The sequence below is a fragment of the Globicephala melas genome, chromosome 4 (genome assembly GCF_963455315.2).
Source record: "Globicephala melas chromosome 4, mGloMel1.2, whole genome shotgun sequence".
Taxonomy (NCBI): Eukaryota; Metazoa; Chordata; class Mammalia; order Artiodactyla; family Delphinidae; genus Globicephala; species Globicephala melas.
The window spans coordinates 115,375,861-115,397,759 of NC_083317.1; the positions used below are offsets into that span (position 1 = coordinate 115,375,861).

General features: G+C 46.1%; 1 protein-coding gene across 2 annotated transcripts in view; it reads left to right on the forward strand.

Moving 5' to 3' along the window:
• The window catches only part of CLRN1 (clarin 1), a 39,056-nt gene extending 20,461 nt beyond the window's left edge, over positions 1-18,595 (forward strand). The window contains exons 2-5 of one of the 2 annotated variants that reach the window (XM_030873510.1): positions 3,450-3,629; positions 4,703-4,726; positions 5,770-5,787; positions 18,330-18,595. In XM_030873510.1, the coding sequence (XP_030729370.1) occupies positions 3,450-3,629; positions 4,703-4,726; positions 5,770-5,787; positions 18,330-18,595 (488 nt within the window). The remainder of the gene's footprint in view (positions 1-3,449; positions 3,630-4,702; positions 4,727-5,769; positions 5,788-18,329) is intronic. The other variant, XM_030873512.2, reaches the window with a different exon arrangement.
• Positions 18,596-21,899: the final 3,304 nt, after the last annotated feature.

Consider the following 21,899-nt stretch of genomic DNA (forward strand, 5'->3'; position numbering starts at 1 on the left):
GATTTGCTTCATTGTTTGAAATCATTGACTTAATTCTACTGTATGGATGCCATACTGATAGACACGTAAGTTATTTCCAACCTTTTGTTTTTACCAAAAAAATGCTGCCATGAATACCCTTGTAATATTTTATTGGATTCATATGCAAAATATCCATAGGATAAACTCCTGGAAGTAAAATTGCTGAGCTAAAGGATATGTGCATTTTAATTCTTTATAGGTAGTGCCCAACTGCCCCAAGGAAGCTGTACCAATTTACACTCCCAAGAAAAGTGCACAAGGATCTCCATTTCCCTACACCTTAGCTCACACAGGATATCACTGAACGTTTTAATCTTTGTAAATATGATTTGTGGAAAATGGTATCTCATAGATTTAGTGTGCATTTCTCTTATGGGAAGGTAAAAGAAATATAGCGCAAGTAAACCTCAGTAGTCAAATGACCGGCAGGGCACAAACAAATGACCTTGTCGGTACTCATGGAGAGGATGTTCCTTAGCTGATAGCGCTAAGCATGTTTTATGCACGTCTGTAGGTAGTTAGTTATATCTAGCAGTGGTGAAGGGTTTGTTCTGAACGCTTCAACCGGGTTGCAACTCCTTCACCTGGTTGCTTTCTGACACGTGGTCAGGAGCACAGCGTTGTGGCCTTAGGACATGTATTTGCACAGCCGACCACTTCCTCCTTGAAACATTTTCTTCCCTTGGCTTCCTGCTGTCCAATCCATGGATTTGCTCCTAACTCACAAGCTCTCTTTCTCTCCTGGGCCCTTCTCTCCTCTAGCTACAGCTTCTCCACAGGTGATAGCCATTCCCTTGGCTTTAAATACGAGCTCCAGAACCAGGGTGAGGCCACGGAGGCACCTAGGTCATAAAAGTTAAGGAGGCATTTACTCTTGGGCTTGTGCAAGGGCAGGCTTGGCCCCAGAGCGCGACTGTCTCCTTAAGTTTCCCTATTTGCCCTAGGTACCTTGCTTTCCTCACCCTAGTTTCACCTCCTTAAATACCTCCACCCTCTCCCTGGACCTGCAGACAAATCCTATTTGTCGTCTCTACTTGGATATCCGAAACACAGCTCAAATTTAAAATATCTAAAACAGAACTCTTGCATCACTTCCCCCTCCCCTGGCCAAACCTGCTCCTTCTACTTATCTGTCTCAATAGCGTCACCATTTATTCAGTTACTCTAGTAGGAGTTATCCTCGATTTCTTTCTTTCAACAAGTTCTATCTTCCATCTTCACATCTGACAAGCTCTCACCACTTCTACTGCTACACCTTAGGCCAGGCCTCCATCTCTTATCACTGTAAATACCTGCCACCTCCCCACACCCACCCCCAGTATCCCCGCTTCCACCCTTGGCCTCTCCCTCCCCCTCCCCTCCCCTCCCCCTCCCCTCTCCCTCTTCCCCCTCCCCCTCCCCTCCCCCCTCCCCCTTCCCCCTCCCCTCTCCCCCTTCCCCCTCCCCCTTCCCCCTCCCCTCTCCCCCTTCCCCCTCCCCTCTCCCCCTTCCGCCTCCCTTGTGTACTCATTACTCAGCAGGCAGAGCGATCTTTCCACATCCTGAAGTAGATTAGGTCACTCTCCTACTTAAAACCCTCTAGTGGGAACTAAGAGATACGGGAACATATGTGTATGTATGACTGATTCACTTTGTTATAAAGCAGAAACTAACACACCATTGTAAAGCAATTATACTCCAATAAAGATGTTAAAAAAAAAAAAACCTCTAGTGGCTTCCAAATGATTTAGCCTAAAGGCAGACCGCCCCCCCCACCCCCGCCACCATGGTCAACAGACCAGGATCTAGCAGGAGCCGAGAATCTGATCCCAGCCTACAGAAACCCACTTCTTCCTCCACCTCATTCACCAGGAACCGCGGCCCACACCGGCACACCGCTGCCTCAGCTGCGTTCCCCTTCCCTGAAACGCTCTGCCCCAGACCTTTATACAGGCACTTCCTTCTCAACATTCAGGTGTCAGCTCAGGTGTCACCTTCCTGACCACCCCCATCCACTCATCCAGTCACTTAAAACCCCATCACCCTGTTTTCTTTCTCCACAGCATTATCACAATCTGAAAGTGTCTTGTTATCAGTGGGTAACAGCCGCTCAAAACTCAGGGGCTTGAAACAGAAATTTACCAGTTCAGCTGGGCAGTTCTTGATTGGGACTTTCCCTGTTGCCGTTAAACAGCGGCTGGAGTTGGAGTCATCCGGAGGCTTTTCTGGGCTGGATGTCTAAGGTTCTTCCCTCCCTTGTCTGGTGCCCCGGTGCTCCTCTGGGTGGCCTCCTTTTCCAGCAGAGAACTGGACTTCCTGCATGGCAGCTCAAGTCTCCAAGAGAAAAGAAGTGGAAATGGTTGGTCCTCTTATAAGCCAGGCCTGAAAGTGGCACAATGTATTTCTGCTGCCATATTCAAATGGTCAGAGCAGTCATAAGCCAGCCCAGGTTCAAGGGGACTGAGGAATAACTTCTACCTCTTAAAGCAGAAGTGACATGTTTGTAAAAGGAGGAAAGGAATTGATGGTGGCCTTCTTTGGCAATCAACTATCACATTCATTTGTTTACCTGTTATTTGTCTATCAACTCCCATTAGGTTATATAAACTCCATAAGACAACAGGGACCTTGTCTATCTTATTTTATGGCTCTATTTCCAGCGCCTAGAACAATGTCGGGCACACAGTAGGTGCTCAATAAATAAAGTCTGGGAAACTAAAATGGACTAAACTAAACTTCTCCAGTTTGGTTTTTCCAGATTCACTGACGCTAACATGCTGACGACTCACCAGATAAGAGAAATCCTACATTTATAAAGTATTTCATCTCTTCTGCAAACAAGAAAAACTTGCCCTGAACGCAAAATCTAGAAATAGATTTGGCATGTTTTCTAAATGGAAAATATTTCTTGTATTACCAGAAATTATTTTCCCACAGCTTGTGCTACATCAAAATATTGAAGTTGACTGAAAATACCCCATTCTTTAATCTTGGTGTGAACAAGGAACAATTTTTGTTTTTGTATCAAAGGAAATATAGAAACCTCCTGACGATTGAACTCCCCCAGTTCTGAAAATGTCATTACAAGTTAAGATAGACCTTTTTTTTTAAAGACTAATGAGAAATGTCATTAAAAGTTTGGTCATCAAAATGTATAGATTTTGATTATAAAGCCAGCACTTGTTTATTTAAGTAATTACATATGAGCGAGGGCAAAAAAAAAAAATTCCCTCAAATCTTCCCCTTTGCTAGTTTTTACTGGTGAGTTCTATAAAATAATCCCATGTTTAAACCTTTTTGTAAATCCCTTGTAAATTAGTAAGTGAGAATGTATTCCTCTGAAGGATTTTAGTGATTTTTGAAGTCAAAAAAAAAGGATTTAATTTTTTAAAATTACACTTGCAGATGACCGCTGATGAAATTTCCTCTAATCTTTGTTTTATCTTCAGTTTTCCCAGATTTGCTCAAAGCCATCCCAGTGAGTATCCACGTCAATGTCATTCTTTTCTCCACGATCCTCATCGTTTTAACCCTGGTGGGGACGGCCTTCTTCATGTACAATGCTTTCGGCAAGCCCTTTGAAACCCTGCATGGTCCACTGGGGTTGTATCTCTTGAGCTTCATTTCCGGTGAGTACAGAATTCTATCTCTGAAGATAAATGCGCTTTTCAATGTGCAAAAGACAGAGCTACCCAAATGTAAAGTGACAGTACATATACGTGGATGTCCACGGTGGCACTATCTATGAGAGCAAAGAGTGGAGATAACTATACTTATCCAACAATAGGGAATTCAATAAATTCATTCTGGTGATCTATTTGACTAGATGGCATTGAACTATATTTTTGAAGAAGATGAAATCAAAAGGACAAGTGCTTGTATCAAAAAGTTAAGTGAAAAAAGCCGTATATAAGATTTTATAAACATGAACCTAATTTGATTTTATATATAAATATAGAGAATATATACATATATTGTATATAGACTCTCCATATATATAGCCTCCATATAGATATACATAAATACACACACACACACACACACACACACATATATATATATATATATATATATACACACGCACACATAGAGAGAGAGAGATAGAGAATGTATTCTGTTGGTAGTAGTTATCTCTGAGCAGTAAAATTATGGGCGATTTTCATTTTTTCTCATACTTTTTACTATTTCCAAACATTCAGTAATGTACATTTATTTATTCCTAATCAGAAGAATAAATAAAAGCCATGAAAAAAGAGTAAAGAGCCAGTGTTCCACCCACACATGAGTTGCCATATTCAGGCCTATAGGGTCTTCGTGTAGCCTACGTAGGTGTATCTGGGCAAGGAGAAAACTCTAAACCCCAAAATTAGTTCATTAATGAACACGTCCTCCTCAGTAACTAGGGCTGATGGGAAACAATATAAAACCCAGGCAGTGCCACAGGGTGCTTAGGATATATTTACAAGAAAGAGAAAGAGATGAGAAAGTCGAAAGTGTCTACATAACTCACATGCACCATCCTTCAGGGGGAGGTCTCTGATTTCACCCCACTCCAAACTTGCAAACAAGACTCAATGCTTTGTCATAGCCCCAGGAAGCAAGTCATTGTATTAGTGATTTCATGGAGAGATGAGAGAGAACGTAACTCACACCAGCAAACAGTGTATTGAAGATCTGTATCAGACTCTCTGCTTCTCTGCAGCTGCCCTTTGGCTGCCAGCCCCCAGCCCCCAGGCCACCAGGCCCCTTCCCTCTCTTGACACCACTCCCTTCTCCCTGCACAATTCAACTCCAGCCACAAACTCTCAGAGCTCCCTCTCTATCAAACAAAGCCTTGTAGTTAACGGGTGCTCCCTTGTCTTAGAAAGCAGTATATGAGCCTCTATTCATGATCACTTGAGCACCCTTTGTTACTCAACCTGGGTTCTTGGGCTCCTTAATCAATAGAAATTGGTAAAATGCAGAATTCAGGCAAGGCTTTACTGGGACTTGTGCTGAAGCACAAGGGAGTAACACCAAGTAACAGGTGCCCTAGCTTGCTCGCTGAGGTGGGGGGAGCTGGTTCCTTAAATGGGGTGAGGGTGGGAGCAGATCGGTGGGTCAGGCTGGAGGGGTGACAGGTGGTCTGCTCACCCCCTCGGTGGTGCTGTGTGAAGGGATCCTGCGCAGTACCCCGCTTTTGCTCCCCGCAACTCAGAAGTGGCAGCTGCGCTCTGACCTTTTTGTATCTTATTGTTCATAATTTGCCCCACGTGCACATGCGTGCAGTGATTTTTAGTCCCTTGTAGTTTCTTTGTATTCTTTCGCTCGAGGAGACAAAGGGGCCCAGGTCTCAGCCTGTCTCAACCTCTTGGGGTCTTCCACCATCTACATCTTGCTATTCAAATTATTTACCCAACCAAAATAGTTCTCTCTCTAGCGGAGGTTCTGCTAATATTTTCTCCATATTTTTCACAAGCAAATAATACAGTTTCAATTGTGCAGAAATGATTACCCTATGACGGCAGTGTCTAAGTCCTTCTCATCTTTGGATCGCTAGGGAAAGTATCCAGCATGGGCCTCTGCACACAGTAAACGATTCAATACGTATTCACTGACTTGCGAAAGCAAGCCCAGAAGGAGATGTTAAGCCGGTCACTTAAACAGCACAGAATGCGAATGGGATGGAATTAGCAGAGTAGACCTGCAGAGGCGGTGGGACAAGATCCAAAGAGATGGAACAGAATAATGTAAAGGAAGGCCAAGAGCTTTGCAATCAGGGCAGAGGAGCTAGAACGCAAATACAGGGTGCACACAGACAGACAGAGGTAGCGGTTCAGTCTCAAGGGAGGGTCAGGTTAGAAGTGGGTATTGGGATTACTTCACCCCACCCACGACAGCAAACCAAACTGGAGGATCTGGGTGGTGTGCCGTTTCAGTGAAGGCCCTTGAAGCAACCAGGGACCAACTAGACAACAGGATACACACTATTTTAACAGAGGGAATATAATGTTCAGGAGTGGTTTTTCAAGTGGAGTCCCCAGACCAGCAGCACCTGCATCACCTGGGATCTTGATAGAAAAGCAAATTCTCCAGCTTCACCCCAGACCTCCTGAACCAGAAACTCTCGAGTGGGGCCCAGCCGTCTGTGTTTCACCAAGCCCTCCAGGTAATTCTGATGCAAGTTCAGGTTTGAGAACCAGGGCTATAGGGAGTTGATTAAATAGACGTTGGAGGACTGAAAAACAAGGAGACGCTGAGGTAACTCAGAGATGGCAATGTCACAAAGCAGTGGCCAGCCCTAGGGCTAGGGAACCCAGGGAAGTGTTTAGTGTTACCAGAACCTAGAGGCTTAAGGAGAGGCCTTGGGGCACTGGGTCTCAGACCTCTGAAGAGGTGGCACTGTCATGTGACAGCAGCAGGCAGCTCTGGCAATGTGGAAAGGGCTTGGGAACTCCTCAGCTGAGGCCCAGAGAAGTGCTACCCAGTGGCAAGGCCAGCCAGACCTTCCTCCCCTGCCCTGGTATCCTCCCTGTTGGTAGGACTGGGGCAGGTGACAAGGCAGAACCAGAGTGGGGGGAGTCTGCACCCTGCATCACAAAGCACAGAAAAGAAGAGCTGGTTTGATGCCAAGACACCACCGCTTATTAAGTGGTACAGCCATCTCACACTCTGGCTTCTGGATGAAACTGAGAACAGCCCATTTGGAAGACAAATTATTTGACCGTTCTAACGGACGACCAAACTAACGGTATTTGAAAAGCAGGATGACTCAGAGAATGCAGACTTTAATCCAAGTCCCAGATCTTATCTCGGCTTTTGGCCAAGTCTAGTGCAGAGAAAACCTGAGCACAGAAATATATGCGGGAACACAGGCCCTGGGCTCACACTGTACTGTATTTATCCTTGAACTTGTTGCAAAAGCAGGTGCTCAATAAAGGTCTGTGGACGAGGGAAGGAAGAGAGAGGGAGAAAGGAAAGAAGGAGCCAGCTCCAGATCTGCGTCTCACAGAGGATAAAGGCCCAGTGTTTCCAGATTATCTGTTTCTTTTAAAAATTCTTTTTTTTTTTTTTTTTGCGGCACGCGGGCCTCTCACTGTTGTGGCCTCTCCCGTTGCGGAGCACAGGCTCCAGACGCGCAGGCTCAGCGGCCATGGCTCACAGGCCCAGCCGCTCCGTGGCATGTGGGATCTTCCCGGACCAGGGCACGAACCTGTGTCCCCTGCATCGGCAGGCGGACTCTCAACCACTGTGCCACCAGGGAAGCCCTAACATTCTTATTTTTAAAATAAGAATTCTTGTTTTTAAAAACCAGAATTTTCAACAATTTTTAAAAAACTGTGCCTGACAACGAAACATGTTTGAAGGTCAGATGGACTGACAGTTTGTGACCTCTAGAGGTAACAGGTCACTCTTGAATCATAGACTAACTACTTCATTCCCTTTGATCTACATATGGTACCCGTAAGCCTCTGGAGCCTTGGAAAAGTTTATCGAAAGTTGTAATATTCACAGAGACCCCAGCTGTAAACCCCACTCGTGGAAAGGTGGGGATTTCACGGCCCTTATCACAAACACTCGGAATGTGAGGCAATGAATCACACACTCAGAGGCCAGAGCCTGTATTGGGGGGGGGGTGTCCCTTAATGCCCGTGGGAGTCACACTTCACTAGAGACCTCCTTCCCCTGGGGCAGCTCTCTTCTGCTGAGTTTCCTCCCCCGTTTCTCTACCCCGGCAGCCTCCCTCATAGCCAGCAGAGAAAAACTCCTTCCTCCCTTTTCTTCTTCTCCTCCTACTCAGCCCTGGGTTCCCCAAGATGCCACCTTTCCTTGTGCTGATGTCACACCAGGGCTCTTTCTTCAGCTGTCTACCTCCCTGCTGGATGGGACCCCCAGGCTTGGCATCCTCCTTGGGGGGGAAGAGAAGGGAAAGGAGCTCTTCCGGCTTGTCTGGGACCTTGCATGCTGCCTAGAGTAACAATGCTGTGGGCATCTCCTTGAGTTCCCTGATGCACTGCAAGCCAGACCTCAGGGGGAGAAAAGGAAAAAGGGCGCCAACTTCTGGATGAGGTCAGCAACGGTTTGTCACCACAGCCTGCTTGTCCTTGCAGCCCAATATCCTGTGGCCCATCTGGACCAGAAAAGTGCCTCTTCCACTTCTCACGGCCTTCAGTCTGGTTCGCATTCCTCAGCCTTCTTCATGTAACTTTTCTTCCCACTATCATCGTTCCATGAAACCCACCCAAGTCAGTTAATTTGCTCTTTCTCATCTTGTCAATCATAACCCAGGCCTGAGAAGTCTTTCCCTGAGTTAGGATTTTAGTAATATCTTAATGATCTCCCATGGTTCATGTTGGACAGTGATTCTCTTCCCGGACCACGCATTAGAATCACCAGAAGTAAGTTCCAAAAATACTGATGCTGGTCCCACATCACAAATTGGAGTCTCTGGGGGTGGAGCCTGGGCACTGGTCTTTTTTCTTTTTTTTTTAAGGTTTCATAGGTAATAATTCTAATGTGTGACCAATGTCAAGAACCACTGATACAGGTGCACTCATTTCATTTATTCAACAAACGCTGACTGAGTGCCACCACGTAGCAGCCATTATGAGAGGTACTGGTGTTACCACAACCCATCAGGCACACAGTCCTGCCTTCGTGGAGGCTAAAATCTAGTGGGAGAGTCAACAGAAGTTTACACAGGGAATTAAAGATCACAATAATGGTGATGAACAGGCTGTCATGATAGAGAATGAAGGGAAGGGAAGATCGGGTCTTGATATGGCGGTCGGCAAAGGCTACTCCAGGTAGCTGAGTTCTAAAGATACAAAAGAGCTAAGGATCCTCAGAGAACTTCCCAAGGAGAGGAAAAAACACACATGAGGATGCTAGGGAAAGAGGCCAGCTTGTTGTAGGCACTGAAAGAAGGCCCATGTGGCTAGAGAACAGGCAGTGAGGGGAAAATGGCCAAAAAAAAAAAAATTAGATCAGTTGACGTCAGTTAATATCAGACCTCAAAAGCCACGGCAAGTCTTTCAGAATGGATTCTAATTGCAATGAGACACTTCTGAAAGTCCTTAAGAAGCTGTCTGATAGCTGATTTACCTTTTAATTTTTAATAAATTTATTTATTTATGGCTGCATTGGGTCTTCATTACTGCGCGTGGGCTTTCTCTAGTTGCGGCGAACGGGGTCTACTCTTCGTTGTGGTGCACGGGCTTCTCATTGCTGTGGCTTCTCTTGTTGTGGAGTACGGGCTCTAGGTGCGTGGGTTTCAATAGTTGTGGCACGTGGGCTCAGTAGTTGTGGCTCTCGGGCTCTAGAGCGCAAGCTCAGTAGTTATGGCACGTGGGCTTCGTTGCTCCCTGGCATGTGGGATCTTCCCGGACCAGGGCTCGAACCCGTGTCCCCTGCATTGGCAGGCGGATTCTTAACCACTGCACCACCAGGGAAGTCCAACTGATTTCCCTTTTAAGAAATGTCTGGTGAAAGACTAGGCTGTTGCATTGGAGATGGAGAGAGATGAATGTATTCTAAGAGCATTTTGAAAGTAGGTCCAAAATGTTTTGTAGGTAGCTTAAGCAATTAGTAGACAGTGGGGGCATTAACCCAGCTGAATAAGACAGGGGAGGAACAGGCTTAGAGTTTAGGGCAAAAAAGAAGTGGGGAGAGGAGCTTAGCATTAGAAATCAAGTGTTCCATTTAGGGCATGTCCAGTTTGAGATCCTATGAGATGTTCAAGAGGACATTTCAAGTAGACAGTCAGATATATGAGTCTGGAGCTCAGAGAAGAGGTCTAGACAAAAAACATAAATTTAAGAGTTGTCAAGATATAGATATCACTCAAAGCAATGAACATGGGTGAGATCATCTAGGAAGAGAATGTTGATAGAGAAAAATTGGCCTAGGACCAATCCCTGAATAACACCATCAGTTAATTTTGGGGTTGAGAAGAAAGAGGAGAAGGAGGCAGCAAAGGATACTGACTAGGTGTGTCTGGAGAGGATGAAGGAAAATCAGGAGACGTGGTGTCCCAGAAGCTACAAGAGGGGGATGGTTCTAGAGTACAGGCCAACAATAGAAAACAAATTTATGGTTACCAAAGGGGGAAGGGGGTAGGGAAGGGATAAATTAGGAGTCTGGGATTAGCAGATACTGACAACTAGATATAAAACAGATAAACAGGGCTTCCCTGGTGGCGCAGTGGTTGAGAGTCTGCCTGCTGATGCAGGGGACGCGGATTTGTGCCCCGGTCCAGGAAGATCCCACATGCCGCGGAGCGGCTGGGCCCGTGAGCCATGGCCGCTGAGCCTGCGCGTCCGGAGCCTGTGCTCCACAACGGGAGAGGCCACAGCAGTGAGAGGCCCGCGTACCACAAAAACAAACAAACAAACAAACAAACAGCAAGGCCTACTGTAGAGCACAGGGAACCACAGTCAGTATCCTGTAATAAACCATAATGGAAAAGAATATGAAAAAATATATATACATACATACATACATACATATATATATATATAACTGAATCATTTTGCTGTACACCAGACACTAACATGACATTGTAAATCAACTCTACTCCAATTAAAAGTTAAAAAAGAAAAAAGAGTACAGATCAACAATGAAGTATGGGAAAGGGAGGCCACCTGCGAGAGTCAATGAGAGGGAGGGAAGGGTGGCAGGGGAAGGCAGAATGGGGAAAACAGGGTGAAAAACACTTTCCTCAAGGTTTGTAACACAGTAGGAGAGAGAGAGGCCCTCAAATTAAGGAGGTGGAGAAAGAGCAGGTGCCCAAATAGGAGGAGCTGAGTATAGCAGCAGCTAGACCCATAGTTTCACGCTGGAGCACTGATATATGCCTTTTACACTTTCCATTCGAGAAGGTTCCCAATTGATGATAGAGAGTCTACCCCACATATGCATGTAAGAGAGCAGGTTACGTGGAAGACTCGCCATGGATCCTTAGTGGGACATCCTAGACAGTTCAGGGAATATTCCCTGAGGATGCTATGAAATGTATCAGTTCAGGCCTTTTAGAGGCGATGGAAACCACCGAAATGTGGACTTATTGCAAAGCGTATTTATTATGCCTTGTCTTACATGTAGCATCATGTTTGAGTTACACCAAGCAAGGCAAACAAAGAAAACAACGGCCTTTCTTTAAAAAGGGGATACTCCTAAAGTGGACATAATTAATTACGAAAATTACAGCCGTGGCATGGAACATAAATAAGCCCAGTCATACGTAAAACAAGAAGACAGGAAAATAAAGAGCAGCACAGGGATAGAAGGGTGCTTCACGTCATACATCAGTTTCAGTATTAATCACACCCTGGCCTCTGTAATAAGTCTAGGGCATATTATTCTGCAACTGTTAGTGAAAAACCATCTGCAACTTAGTTCCACTTCAGTCCTTATGGAGGAGCTGTTGTTCAGAGTCTGAGAAAGATCCAGGGACACCTGGGCATTAAAGCCACAGAGCCTGAGGAAGGATAGGATTGGTGGTAGGAAAAGTCAGCAACAAAAAGACTAGTTTCTCAGCATAAACTTTGGAAGGAGGCCACAGAAGGAAGAGAGGTAATATTAGCCAGCCCGTGATGGTCAACGGACAAGGAATTTTGTTTTGAGATACAAGGCAGCATCTGAAGGGGCAGAAACGTAGTGACGGGATTGCATTCAGGTCATTCACGGCAAGGACGCGACAGAAGGATTGTTTAACTCACTTTGCACGGGGCCCGGCCGTGCATGATCTGGTGCAAGGAGACGCTCAATCTTGTCCTGTCACAACTGCAAAGAGACTCCTGTCCTGTTCAGAACATGCACAAGTGTCTCCCCTGTGTTTCATTTAGAGTCACAACCCAAGTCCTTGCTACAACCACCAAAGTAGCACTTGCTGTGCCCACCCTAGAAACCCGCACACATACCTCACCTCTTACTCCCCTCCGCCTGGTTCTCTTCTTCTCTCTGCTCAAATCCCCTGGTTCCCTTTGCACTCTCTGTTCCCTCAGCTTGAAATGCTCTTCCCCTCCAATACCTACCTTCTCACCCCCGACTTCTTCAAGAGGCACTAAAGTGTCATCTTCCCCAGGCCATCCCTCTTCCCTGCTTTATTTTATTCTCCTTAGTACACATCACACTCTGATAAACTACAGAATGGAATTACTTATGTTGTTATAGCCTCTCTCTCCACTCTCTCTACCACTGAGAGCTCCATGAAGATAGGGATTTTTGTCTGCTTCATTCAGTGCTGTATCCCCAGTGCCCAGAATAGTTCAGTCAGCATCCAATAAGTATTTGTTGGTAAATGAATAAAACAGAAGCAGCTCTACATATTTTCTAGTAACACATGACAATCTCCTTTTCTGAAAATCAGTTCAAATGAGAAAAAGATCTTTGCATGAATCACTCTTCTCACTAACATGACATCTGTAAAACTTAAGTTAGATATGGGCTCTTCAACTCTCCATTACAGAAGACATTATATCACAGAAGAAGGGGAAAAGCTGAACCCAGCTGGTGTAATAACTTCCTCCTCACCTGCTCTTTGGAAATACATGACCAAATTGCTCTTCATTATGACCTCAAAATCTACTCTTAGATATTAGCTTGCTTTACTAGTCTAGATGGTAGCCATTGGTCTATAAAGCAGTTTGGAACTGCAGCAGCTTCCATTTGGGGAAGAAATCACTGCTGGAGATCTCACCAATGATAACTGACTTTCTAGTGAGATTACATAATTTCACAGAAAATTAGCACTTACACCTGAAGTGGCCTTTTCAACCCCATGTATCGTCTCTCAAGACTCCTTAAAGAAGGAAATCTTCAACTTATCATTCTGTGGAGGAAATGGAATGCCTCTAACAGTTGTCATTGTAGGGGAGAAAAAGTTTTCACTCTTCCCTTCCAGGTTCTTTGGCTGCCTCGTAATTAAATTGACATAAGACAGGTTAACAGGAGAAGAACAAATTTCGTTTCATACGTACAGGAGCTCATAAAATATGAGACTCAAAGAACTGACCCAAGCAGGCCACGTTTATACCTTTCAGACAAAGAAACAATAAATTTGTGAAAAACTGACCAAAGTAGTTTGGGCTTGGGGTAGTAAATTAGTGAAGAAGTAGCAAGGTTTGTTTATACAGCCATCTCAGCCCTGAATTCCCTATCTCTAGTGTTAAGGATGCCTTCTACCCTCCAGGTGCAGGGAGGGTACGCTTCATATGGGAAATTTATTTCCTGATTTCAGGGAGACAGAGGAAGGTCAGAGTGTCCTTCTTGCACTAGTTGTTTCTTAAGTAACTTTAATTCAAAATAATCAATCTGTTGAAGTGGTATATTTGGGAGGGGCAAATCTTTCTTCCACTCATCATCTCTAAGAGAGTTTAAAGATGACATGTTAGCTTTCTGGAAATCTTGGCCATTACTTTAAATGGAATAGAAATTTGAATTTACTATTTCCCAGATGCAATCTTAGTGATAATAGGAGAAAGTTTCAGAGGTGTTTTTCACCTTTGAGAACACATGTCTACTGAAACCCATGGTACCCTAGACTCCCATGGACCCTGGCAGGGTCTTCCCACCCATAAAGTATAGTCACTCTCAGGGGTCACCGAGGGATAAAGAAGCAGCTTTCTTGTTGGCTGTGAGCTTCATTCCCTATATTGTAAGGGACTGGAGGGGAGAGGTGACCGATTCTGTAGTCTCAGCTGCCAGAGGAGAGCTCTGAGTGTGTAGTGTCTAGTACATGACACATGTTTGTTAATTGACTGATAATTCATGGTGTGACAGCCCTATAACTCAGCTCTCCTATTCAGTCAGAAATTAACTCAGTAATCAAAGTCATTAAAAGGAGAAGGGAAAAAAAAAAAAAAAAAACACTACGGTACCAGCCAGATGGTGGGGAAATCAAACACATGAAAGGAAAATGGCTCGTCTTTGAGTAAGACACCCGGCAGCAAAACCTCGTTTGCTTGGTTATATTCCAAATTCTAGCTTGAGCAAGGCTTGTCAGGTTTCCCTAAATTTGGTGTAAACTTTAACCTTTCTTATGAGCTGCAGCAGTGTTGGTCAGATAGACAGACAAGGGGGAAATCTGTCCAAATGGCCCCAGCTGAGTTTGGGCTCTTGGGGGACATGGGTAACTGGGAGGAAGTATGCAGGCTTGATCCTCCTAACCCTTGGGCAAGAGCACGAATGAAAGCCCACATACCACGCGTCTCATCATTTAAAAGTTATAAGCTAATAGACTATTCAGTGAAACATGTTTATCCTTCACCCTTGACACACGTCTCTCTAGGACCTGGACCTGGAGGCCAGATTCAGATTTAGACTTCTTGAGCCCTGGGAATTCTGCAGCTGATGTGGTGATGAGAGGAGGGCCGAGCCCTGTCTATTCGTCTCTCTTCCCGTGGCTGGTTCCATCCACGCCGTAAAGGGCCTCGAGCATAAGTGTGTGAACACTCCACCGCGTATCCGAGCTCTGACCATGCCCCCCAAACAGCTGTTCCTTGGCCACCCTCAGGCCTACAGCAGAAGCCACAAAATCCACCCCTGTGTAAATGGACCCAGGGAAGATGCTCGTGCCAGCCCAGGAAGTGTGCTCAGGGCTGTTTGTGGAGGAAATTCCTGGGTCCCAGGGGTACCATCTGGCATGCGGTCAGGGATTCCAGATGGCCCCATCCCACTGACATCAAGCAGTCCTCACCCCGTGGGGAGGGGTGTCAACAGGAGAGAGAGCAGGACCCTCTAAATGTGGGACCCATAGCAGGAGCCCCCTTGCTGGAAGCGAAGGGCCAGACCGGAAAACGTGCTGAGCCCTGTTCCCACCACCACTCACATCCCTTACACACCTCTCTTCATGTCCCCAGCGGCCAGGCCACAAACAGAAACTCTTTCTGGGTATCTTTTTTTTTTTTTTTTTTTTTTTTTTGCGGTACGCGGGCCTCTCACTGTTGTGGCCTCTCCCGTTGCGGAGCACAGGCTCCGGACACGCAGGCTTAGCGGCCATGGCTCACGGGCCCAGCCGCTCCGCGGCATGTGGGATCTTCCCGGACCGGTGCACGAACCCGCGTCCCCTGCATCGGCAGGCGGACTCTCAACCACTGCGCTACCAGGGAAGCCCCTTCTTGGGTATCTTTTGGTCCATAATCCATAAATAGGTATTGGTGGTCCCACATTTCATTTAGAGCCAGGGACAGAGAGAGGCAAAAATATCCTAAATTCACACTGAGTCGTTTCCCTCCGTGTGTCCTAGCGTCACTGAGGGGTTGGCAGAGACTCAGGCTGGGTTTCCATGCTCTGACTCTGAAATGACCAAGTTGACCTCACGGACAACTCCAGACTCCAAGAGCAGAATCTCAGACCGTCCTCTTAACAACTATATCGTGTTTGGGGAGCTTGCATGCTTGAAGTATTAGCTCCAGTGAAGGGCTATGGGTCTTAGATACCCAAGCAACTTTTACTTTAAGAATTTGAAATGCAGTCTCAGTGTGATGCTTTCTCCTTAACAAAGCAGTACCTTTAAAATATTTAACAACTTGAAAAAGAAAACCGAGCTTGAATTTTCCTTTCAAGCACCAGGGAAATACAGTGTTTCGCTTCTGTCTGAAATTCACCATCTCCTCACACAAAGAGGTTCTCATGGTAAAAGCAATGGCATTTTCTCCACAATTTTCAAATAAAAGATAAAGAGAAAACAGCATCTCAGCCTTTTTGTTGGATCTAACAATAAAGGAATAATACAGTATTGCCAGGGGAGAGCTCTGGTTTTAAGCTCAGAATACAAAAATAGGCTGACAATTTTTACAAAGGAATATTCTCCAAGGCTGGTGGGAAGTGACGTTTCAAGAAAATTATATCACTTAATTACTTGGGGATGTATGATGGTGGCGGGAGCCGGTCCCAGGTGAAATTCTCACAGAAGAAATAGAATTTCACCTTTCCTCCTCACCCCCAAACCAACCCCACCCCCATCTTACCAACCCAAACCCAGCCTTTGGAAAAGGAATGGGAACATCATTTGCATGGTAGCACCTCATGTCTGGAGCGTTCTCCCCACACGGTCCAACCTCCCTTTGCTAACTTTTCCTACAGCTACTTCCAAAGGACCTTCTAGGATGCTGCCCACCTACTCAGTAATAGCTACCTGCACCTCCCTTACTATGACACCCACTGCAATTGGTTTACAACTGTTTTATCTGAGTTCCCTGCCCGATTATACTCTCTGTTACAGCAGAAACCATCTGCATTTTCTTTAACGTTGAAATCTCCACCACTATTCCCATGCTTGGCCCGTAATAAGTCTCATGGAATAAATGAATGAGTGAATTAATGAATGGGAACTTAAGCCACTATGTTGCTGCTCCCAGGGCATTTGAATTAACTGTAATTGAAGGCAAAAGCACTTACCCCTCCTCAAGGAGTCATAAACCTAATGGGAGAGCATGTGGAGGAACGAGGCGCTATAGTATCAGTACGTTCTCTGGCGTGGCCTATCTGATGGATTCAGGGTTTTTTTTGGCGTGTGGTGGAACAAAGACTTGCAAGATGAAAAAATACATAAAAACCAGAGGAACAGCTACCAGTTAGTGAGCACTTCTATGTGCCAATTCTAATACCAAATGTTAATCTTGAATCATCTTTATTGTCCACATTTTATAGACAAGGAAGTGGAGGCTTGGAGGTTAAAATTGACGACTTTCACATAGCTACTAGCGGAATCAGGGTTTGAACCCAAATTGGTTTGACCAAAGTCTGAAAACCATCTCAGCAAGTTTCCTGTTAACTAGCACCCCACTGTGATGGCCTAGGATGCAGATGGAGCTGTGGGAGCCCTGGGAGCCCCAGCTCTCCTCGATGTCCCTGACTCTGCCCCTCTTGCCACCTGCTTCTGCCCCCGTGCCATCCACCCATCTGGGGGGCTCTCATTCTCCATCCTCACGGGAGAGGGACTATTAGAGTTTCCAGGCACCACTCAATATGACGTGCTCCTGTCCTGCAGAGATCTCATCCAGGCCACAGCCACACCACTTAAGATTAGAGTAGGTTACCAATGAATGATAAATAAGGGGAAAATAATAATAATAATAGGGCTTCCCTGGTGGCGCAGTGGTTAAGAATCCGCTTGCCAATGCAGGGGACACGGGTTCGAGCCCTGGCCGGGAAGATCCCACATGCTGCGGAACAACTCAGCCCGTGCGCCACAACTACTGAGCCTGAGGTCTAGAGCCCACAAGCCACAACTACTGAGCCCACGTGCCACAACTACTGAAGCCCGCGCACCTGGACCCTGTGCTCCGCAACAAGAGAAGCCACCGCAATGAGAAGCCCACGCACCACAACGAAGAGTAGCCCCGCTCGCCCAACTAGAGAAAGCCCACGCGCAGCAACAAAGACCCAACACAGCCAAAAATAAATTAATTAAATGATAATGGGTTAAAAAAATACATGTTTATTATTCTCTCACACAAAAATCTAGAGGTTAAAGTCCACTGAAGACACTGGTGGCTCCCGATGTCTGATATCCAAAATTCCTCCCTTCCTGTTTTTCCATAATATATGTCTTCCATTTCTAAGGCCACCTTGTCCAAAACGTCTGCTGGTGCTCCAGCCATTGCATCCATATTTCAGCTACAGGAAGGAGGACAGGGGAAAGAGAGTGCAGGCCCCTAATACTGCACACTTCAAGGAAACTTTCTGGCCCCTACATCCCAGCCCCCCTCAACCAATGTAGTCCTCATTCAAGTCAGCCACATGCCCAGGTAAAAATCCTGAGTTCTATTACAAACAAGGAGAACAGATACTCTCCGCCTTGACACCTTATCCATGGCTGCCTTTGCTCAGGTACACATCTGGGCAGCTGTGGCCAGGTGGGAGCCCAAGGAAGGGGAGAAGCCATGTAAGCCTTCTGAAGGAAACCCTCAGCCCTTTCACAAAGGGGCTGGATGACTGCCATTTATTCTGCATGACCTGTGAAGTACAGAGAAATCGTTCTTTTGAAGCCACACCATAGCAGTGGCTGCTTTATAGCCTGATTCCACCACTGTGCTTTTAAGGTGCCCAGCAATTCAGCCTTCTCCTCACGCAAAGTGGAACGTCTCCCAGTCTCTGTAAGATCGGCTTGATTCTACCCACACCACCCCCGAAAGTCTTCTCACGCAGAACCATAACCCGGGCACTACCAGCCATTGGTTGGAGAACCAGGTTCGGGATTAAAAATTTGAAATATATTTTTGCAGAAGAATGCACATGAGGATAACGGGAAAAGGCTTTCTTTAGTTTGCACACAAACCCTCTTTCCTGTCCCTTACAATCAGGAAATATTTGTCCCAACATGCTGTTTGTTCTTTCTCTTGCAGGCTCCTGCGGCTGTCTTGTCATGATACTGTTTGCCTCTGAAGTGAAAATCCACCGCCTCTCAGAAAAAATTGCAAATTACAAAGAAGGGACTTATGCCTACAAAACACAAAGTGAAAAGTACACCACGTCGTTCTGGGTGGTTTTCATTTGCTTTTTTGTTCACTTTTTGAATGGGCTTCTGATACGATTTGCTGGATTTCAGTTCCCTTTTGCAAAATCTAAAGACACAGAGACAACTAACGTAGCTGCAGATCTAATGTACTGAAGGGCAAACATGGTTAATTTTGTCCAACCTTTTAGATGCACAAATTAAAGTACCAAACCCTCTGTGATAATGTTTACAAACTACGTACTAAGGATACAGGCCAGGAAGTCAGGGGAGCAGAAAGAAGGCTTTGGAAGGTTGTTTAACCTGGTGGGAAATTGCTTCGCCCGGGTAGTCAAGACAGTTGACTAGAATGGACAAATTGTTACTCCGTATCCACACCAGAGTGCAAAATGCCTGCTCCGTCAGGTAGGAATTGGAAGGCACGGGGAATATATTTTAATACAAACAAATACTATTTCCGATATATCTGCACATTTGTTGCCACAGGTACCAGAAAACAGAGCTGGAATCATTTTCCTAAAATGATAGTGCATTAAATGAGCATTGATAAAGTGTATCAATGCACTTTTTTAAAGTCATTTAAAGCACACTCTTACTATCCATGCCTATTGGTCAAAATGTATAAACTTCTAAGAGGAAAAAAGAAGAAACACAGTACTTTCAACAGACGTAATTGCTGGGACCACTGAGAAATCGTGAAAAATGATTCTTCCTAGTAAACTTGACGCAAAATGACTCATTGGGGCTGTTGCTTCTAAGTTTTTAGTGTTTTCAAGCACTAATTCCCAATTATGAAATTATATTACATTCTGGGATCACAGCGATATCACTGTCATCTTGGGTTTTGGTCTGTCACAAAAGCATGACTCAAGTCAATTTTTTTTTTTCCTGAATTACCCATGAAATTGATCTGCCGCTAACCAAAGGCCGCAAGTGAGCCTAGAACTGACCGTTCCTCTATCCTCCACCTGCTGCCCTCGAGAAAGCGCTCAGGAAGAGGCAGAGAATGACAGAGAACACACCGCCAGGCCCCTCACCACAGCTGCTCGGTACTCAGCCGCCATACAAGAGGTTTTGAAAGTGCTGGTTTTAAAAAATACTTTTTTCTCTTTGGGAACTATTTACAAGAAAAAAACAACTGTCTGTCTACCTGAGAAATAACTTGCTCTGATGGTGACCTGCAACCCACAGGCTGACATCAGAACACTCCCTTCGTTTCCAGATGTTAGTCTCTCTACCTTCATTCAGGAAATATATCTGGAGAATTTCTAGAAGACTCCAAGTCAGTCTAGTGATGAAGAGGATGCTTATTTCAGTAACGGGCTAGTGGAGCCTAGTTCTGGAAGTCTTCACGAAACAGTTAAATACAGAAGCATCTCGTGGTCCCGTCTGCTTCTTCAGAGCAGCTCCTCTAGGAGTGAGCAGGAAAGCACAAGGAACTTCACCGCCAGGGGTAACTGGCCTGAGGCCCTGGAAGTCCCCAGAGTCCCACTGGATCCCTCTCTCTCTTCTCAGAGTTTTGAAAAACTTCTAACACGAAGCTTTCTTCTTCAGAAAACAACTCCCTGGTTGTTCTCTGTTCTGTAAACAGAGATAACTCAGAGTGGCAACTGAAACCTCAGTGACAACCTAATAGGCAAACTAACAATCTTCCTGATGGGAAGTAGAGGAGGACTGCTGACCCCCGCAAACTGGGTGGAACACAAAAGTACAAGAAGATGCAACCTGGACCCTCAGAGGACAGAACTTAAGCTGTCCCCTTCTCTTCTCTCAGATGAAACGTTTGTGACACATGGCCTGAGAGTAACACTTCCAAGAGGGATATGGCCAGGACGTTCTCTGTGGGGATCAGAGGCCCCGGGAAAACAATCATCGCACTGTGTCCGACCTCCCACCCCAGGTGGCAGCCACTGTCTCACATTCCCTCTGGGACTCGGGGCCGCCTGCTGGCTGCAGGGCGGCAAACACAACACCACGGTTGGGGGCTCCTTTCCCGGTGTCCGTACACACCCTCAGCCCCCAGAACATCGGTGCTTGTTATGCTGTGGGAGAGAACGGCAAGAAGCTGTGAAAGCTGGGTCCTTTGGGGCAAGCTGGCAGTGGACACGGAACAGGAGGGTACCTTCCCTCTGTGCTCACTTTACAGTTTGCACGTCTTGTGCTCTGGAGGTCCCGTCTACTCCTTCAGAGCAGCTGCCCTCACGTCACTTGACAAGCATTCAAGGTTGATCACTTTGGCTGGTGACTCACACAGCACACAACCCTGGGGCAATGCCTCTCCTCTCTGGAGGCCCATTTGCAGGGAGGGAGGTGAGATGGGGAGGTCTGCCCGTCTCAGCTCTGGTGGAGGGAGGAGGGGTCCACACTGGCGGCAGCGCCAGGATGAACCAGCTAGGAGGAATACACTAGCCTGCCATTACAGTGGGTATTGTCCCAATCATGTACCTAATGGAAACCCAAACAACTGGCCGGGGAGAGGCTGGGGAGCAGAGAGCTTAACCTCTCTCAATTTTCCTCAACCTTTCCCCTTCCAACAAGACCCAGTATAAGTAAAAAGGGTGATGGTTTAGAGAAATGCTGCTTCAAGAGCAGTCCCAAGCCATCAGCCCTGTTTTTCTAACTGCCTTGCTGCCCCTGACCCCTTCTATTTAGATGTTAGGAGCCTGTGCTATTTGGGTGCTCGGGGTGTGATCTGGTGGTCCTCCCATTCTCAACCCCCTTCATCATGGCTCATGGCAGTCGTTCATGGCTCAGGGCAGATGTCTGCTTCAGCAGATAAGCCCCCTCCTCCAAGTGACAAGGGACAGAGCAGTGCTGGTCAATGTAGAGAAGAGGTACCTGTTCCTTGAAGCTAAAGGACAGAGAGAAAGGCTGGGCAGGCCTGGGGCCCTGGCTTCCAGGAGAAAATTCCCACTCAGGAAAACACCCTCTTGCTGATAAAAATGCAAACTCAATAAACTTACACTTTGATTTACAGACTCTGTGATTCCCCCGTACCCCCTTAGATAACCAGACACCCCTGCCGTGTCATGCCCAGAGCTGGGACTCACTGGCCTGTTTGGAAAGTCCAAAGGAGCCCAAGGCCAACTGGATGACCCTGTCAGAAACCTCCAGAAAGTGTCCCCTGTGGGTCCTACAGGACAGTATCACACAATGGCGGTAGAGACCCTGGGGAATAGCTATGGTGCTCTGAAAGCCACCCAACAATTAAAAGGCACACAGTATTGTAAATCAACTACACTTCAATAATTTTTTAAAAGGCACATGTCTTAAAAGGTAATATCTCTTTACTAGAGTCTTGGTTGGAGGGACTTCGACTCACTCGCAAAGAACAGGATGAGTCGCAAGCTGGGTGTGTCCCTCCCTTGGCACAAGTTCTCTTCTCCCTGTGGGCCAGCAATCCAATCCTGGAGGAGGGGGAGAGTCTCAGGGGCTCCTGATATAGCCTCTGTTCCCTCTC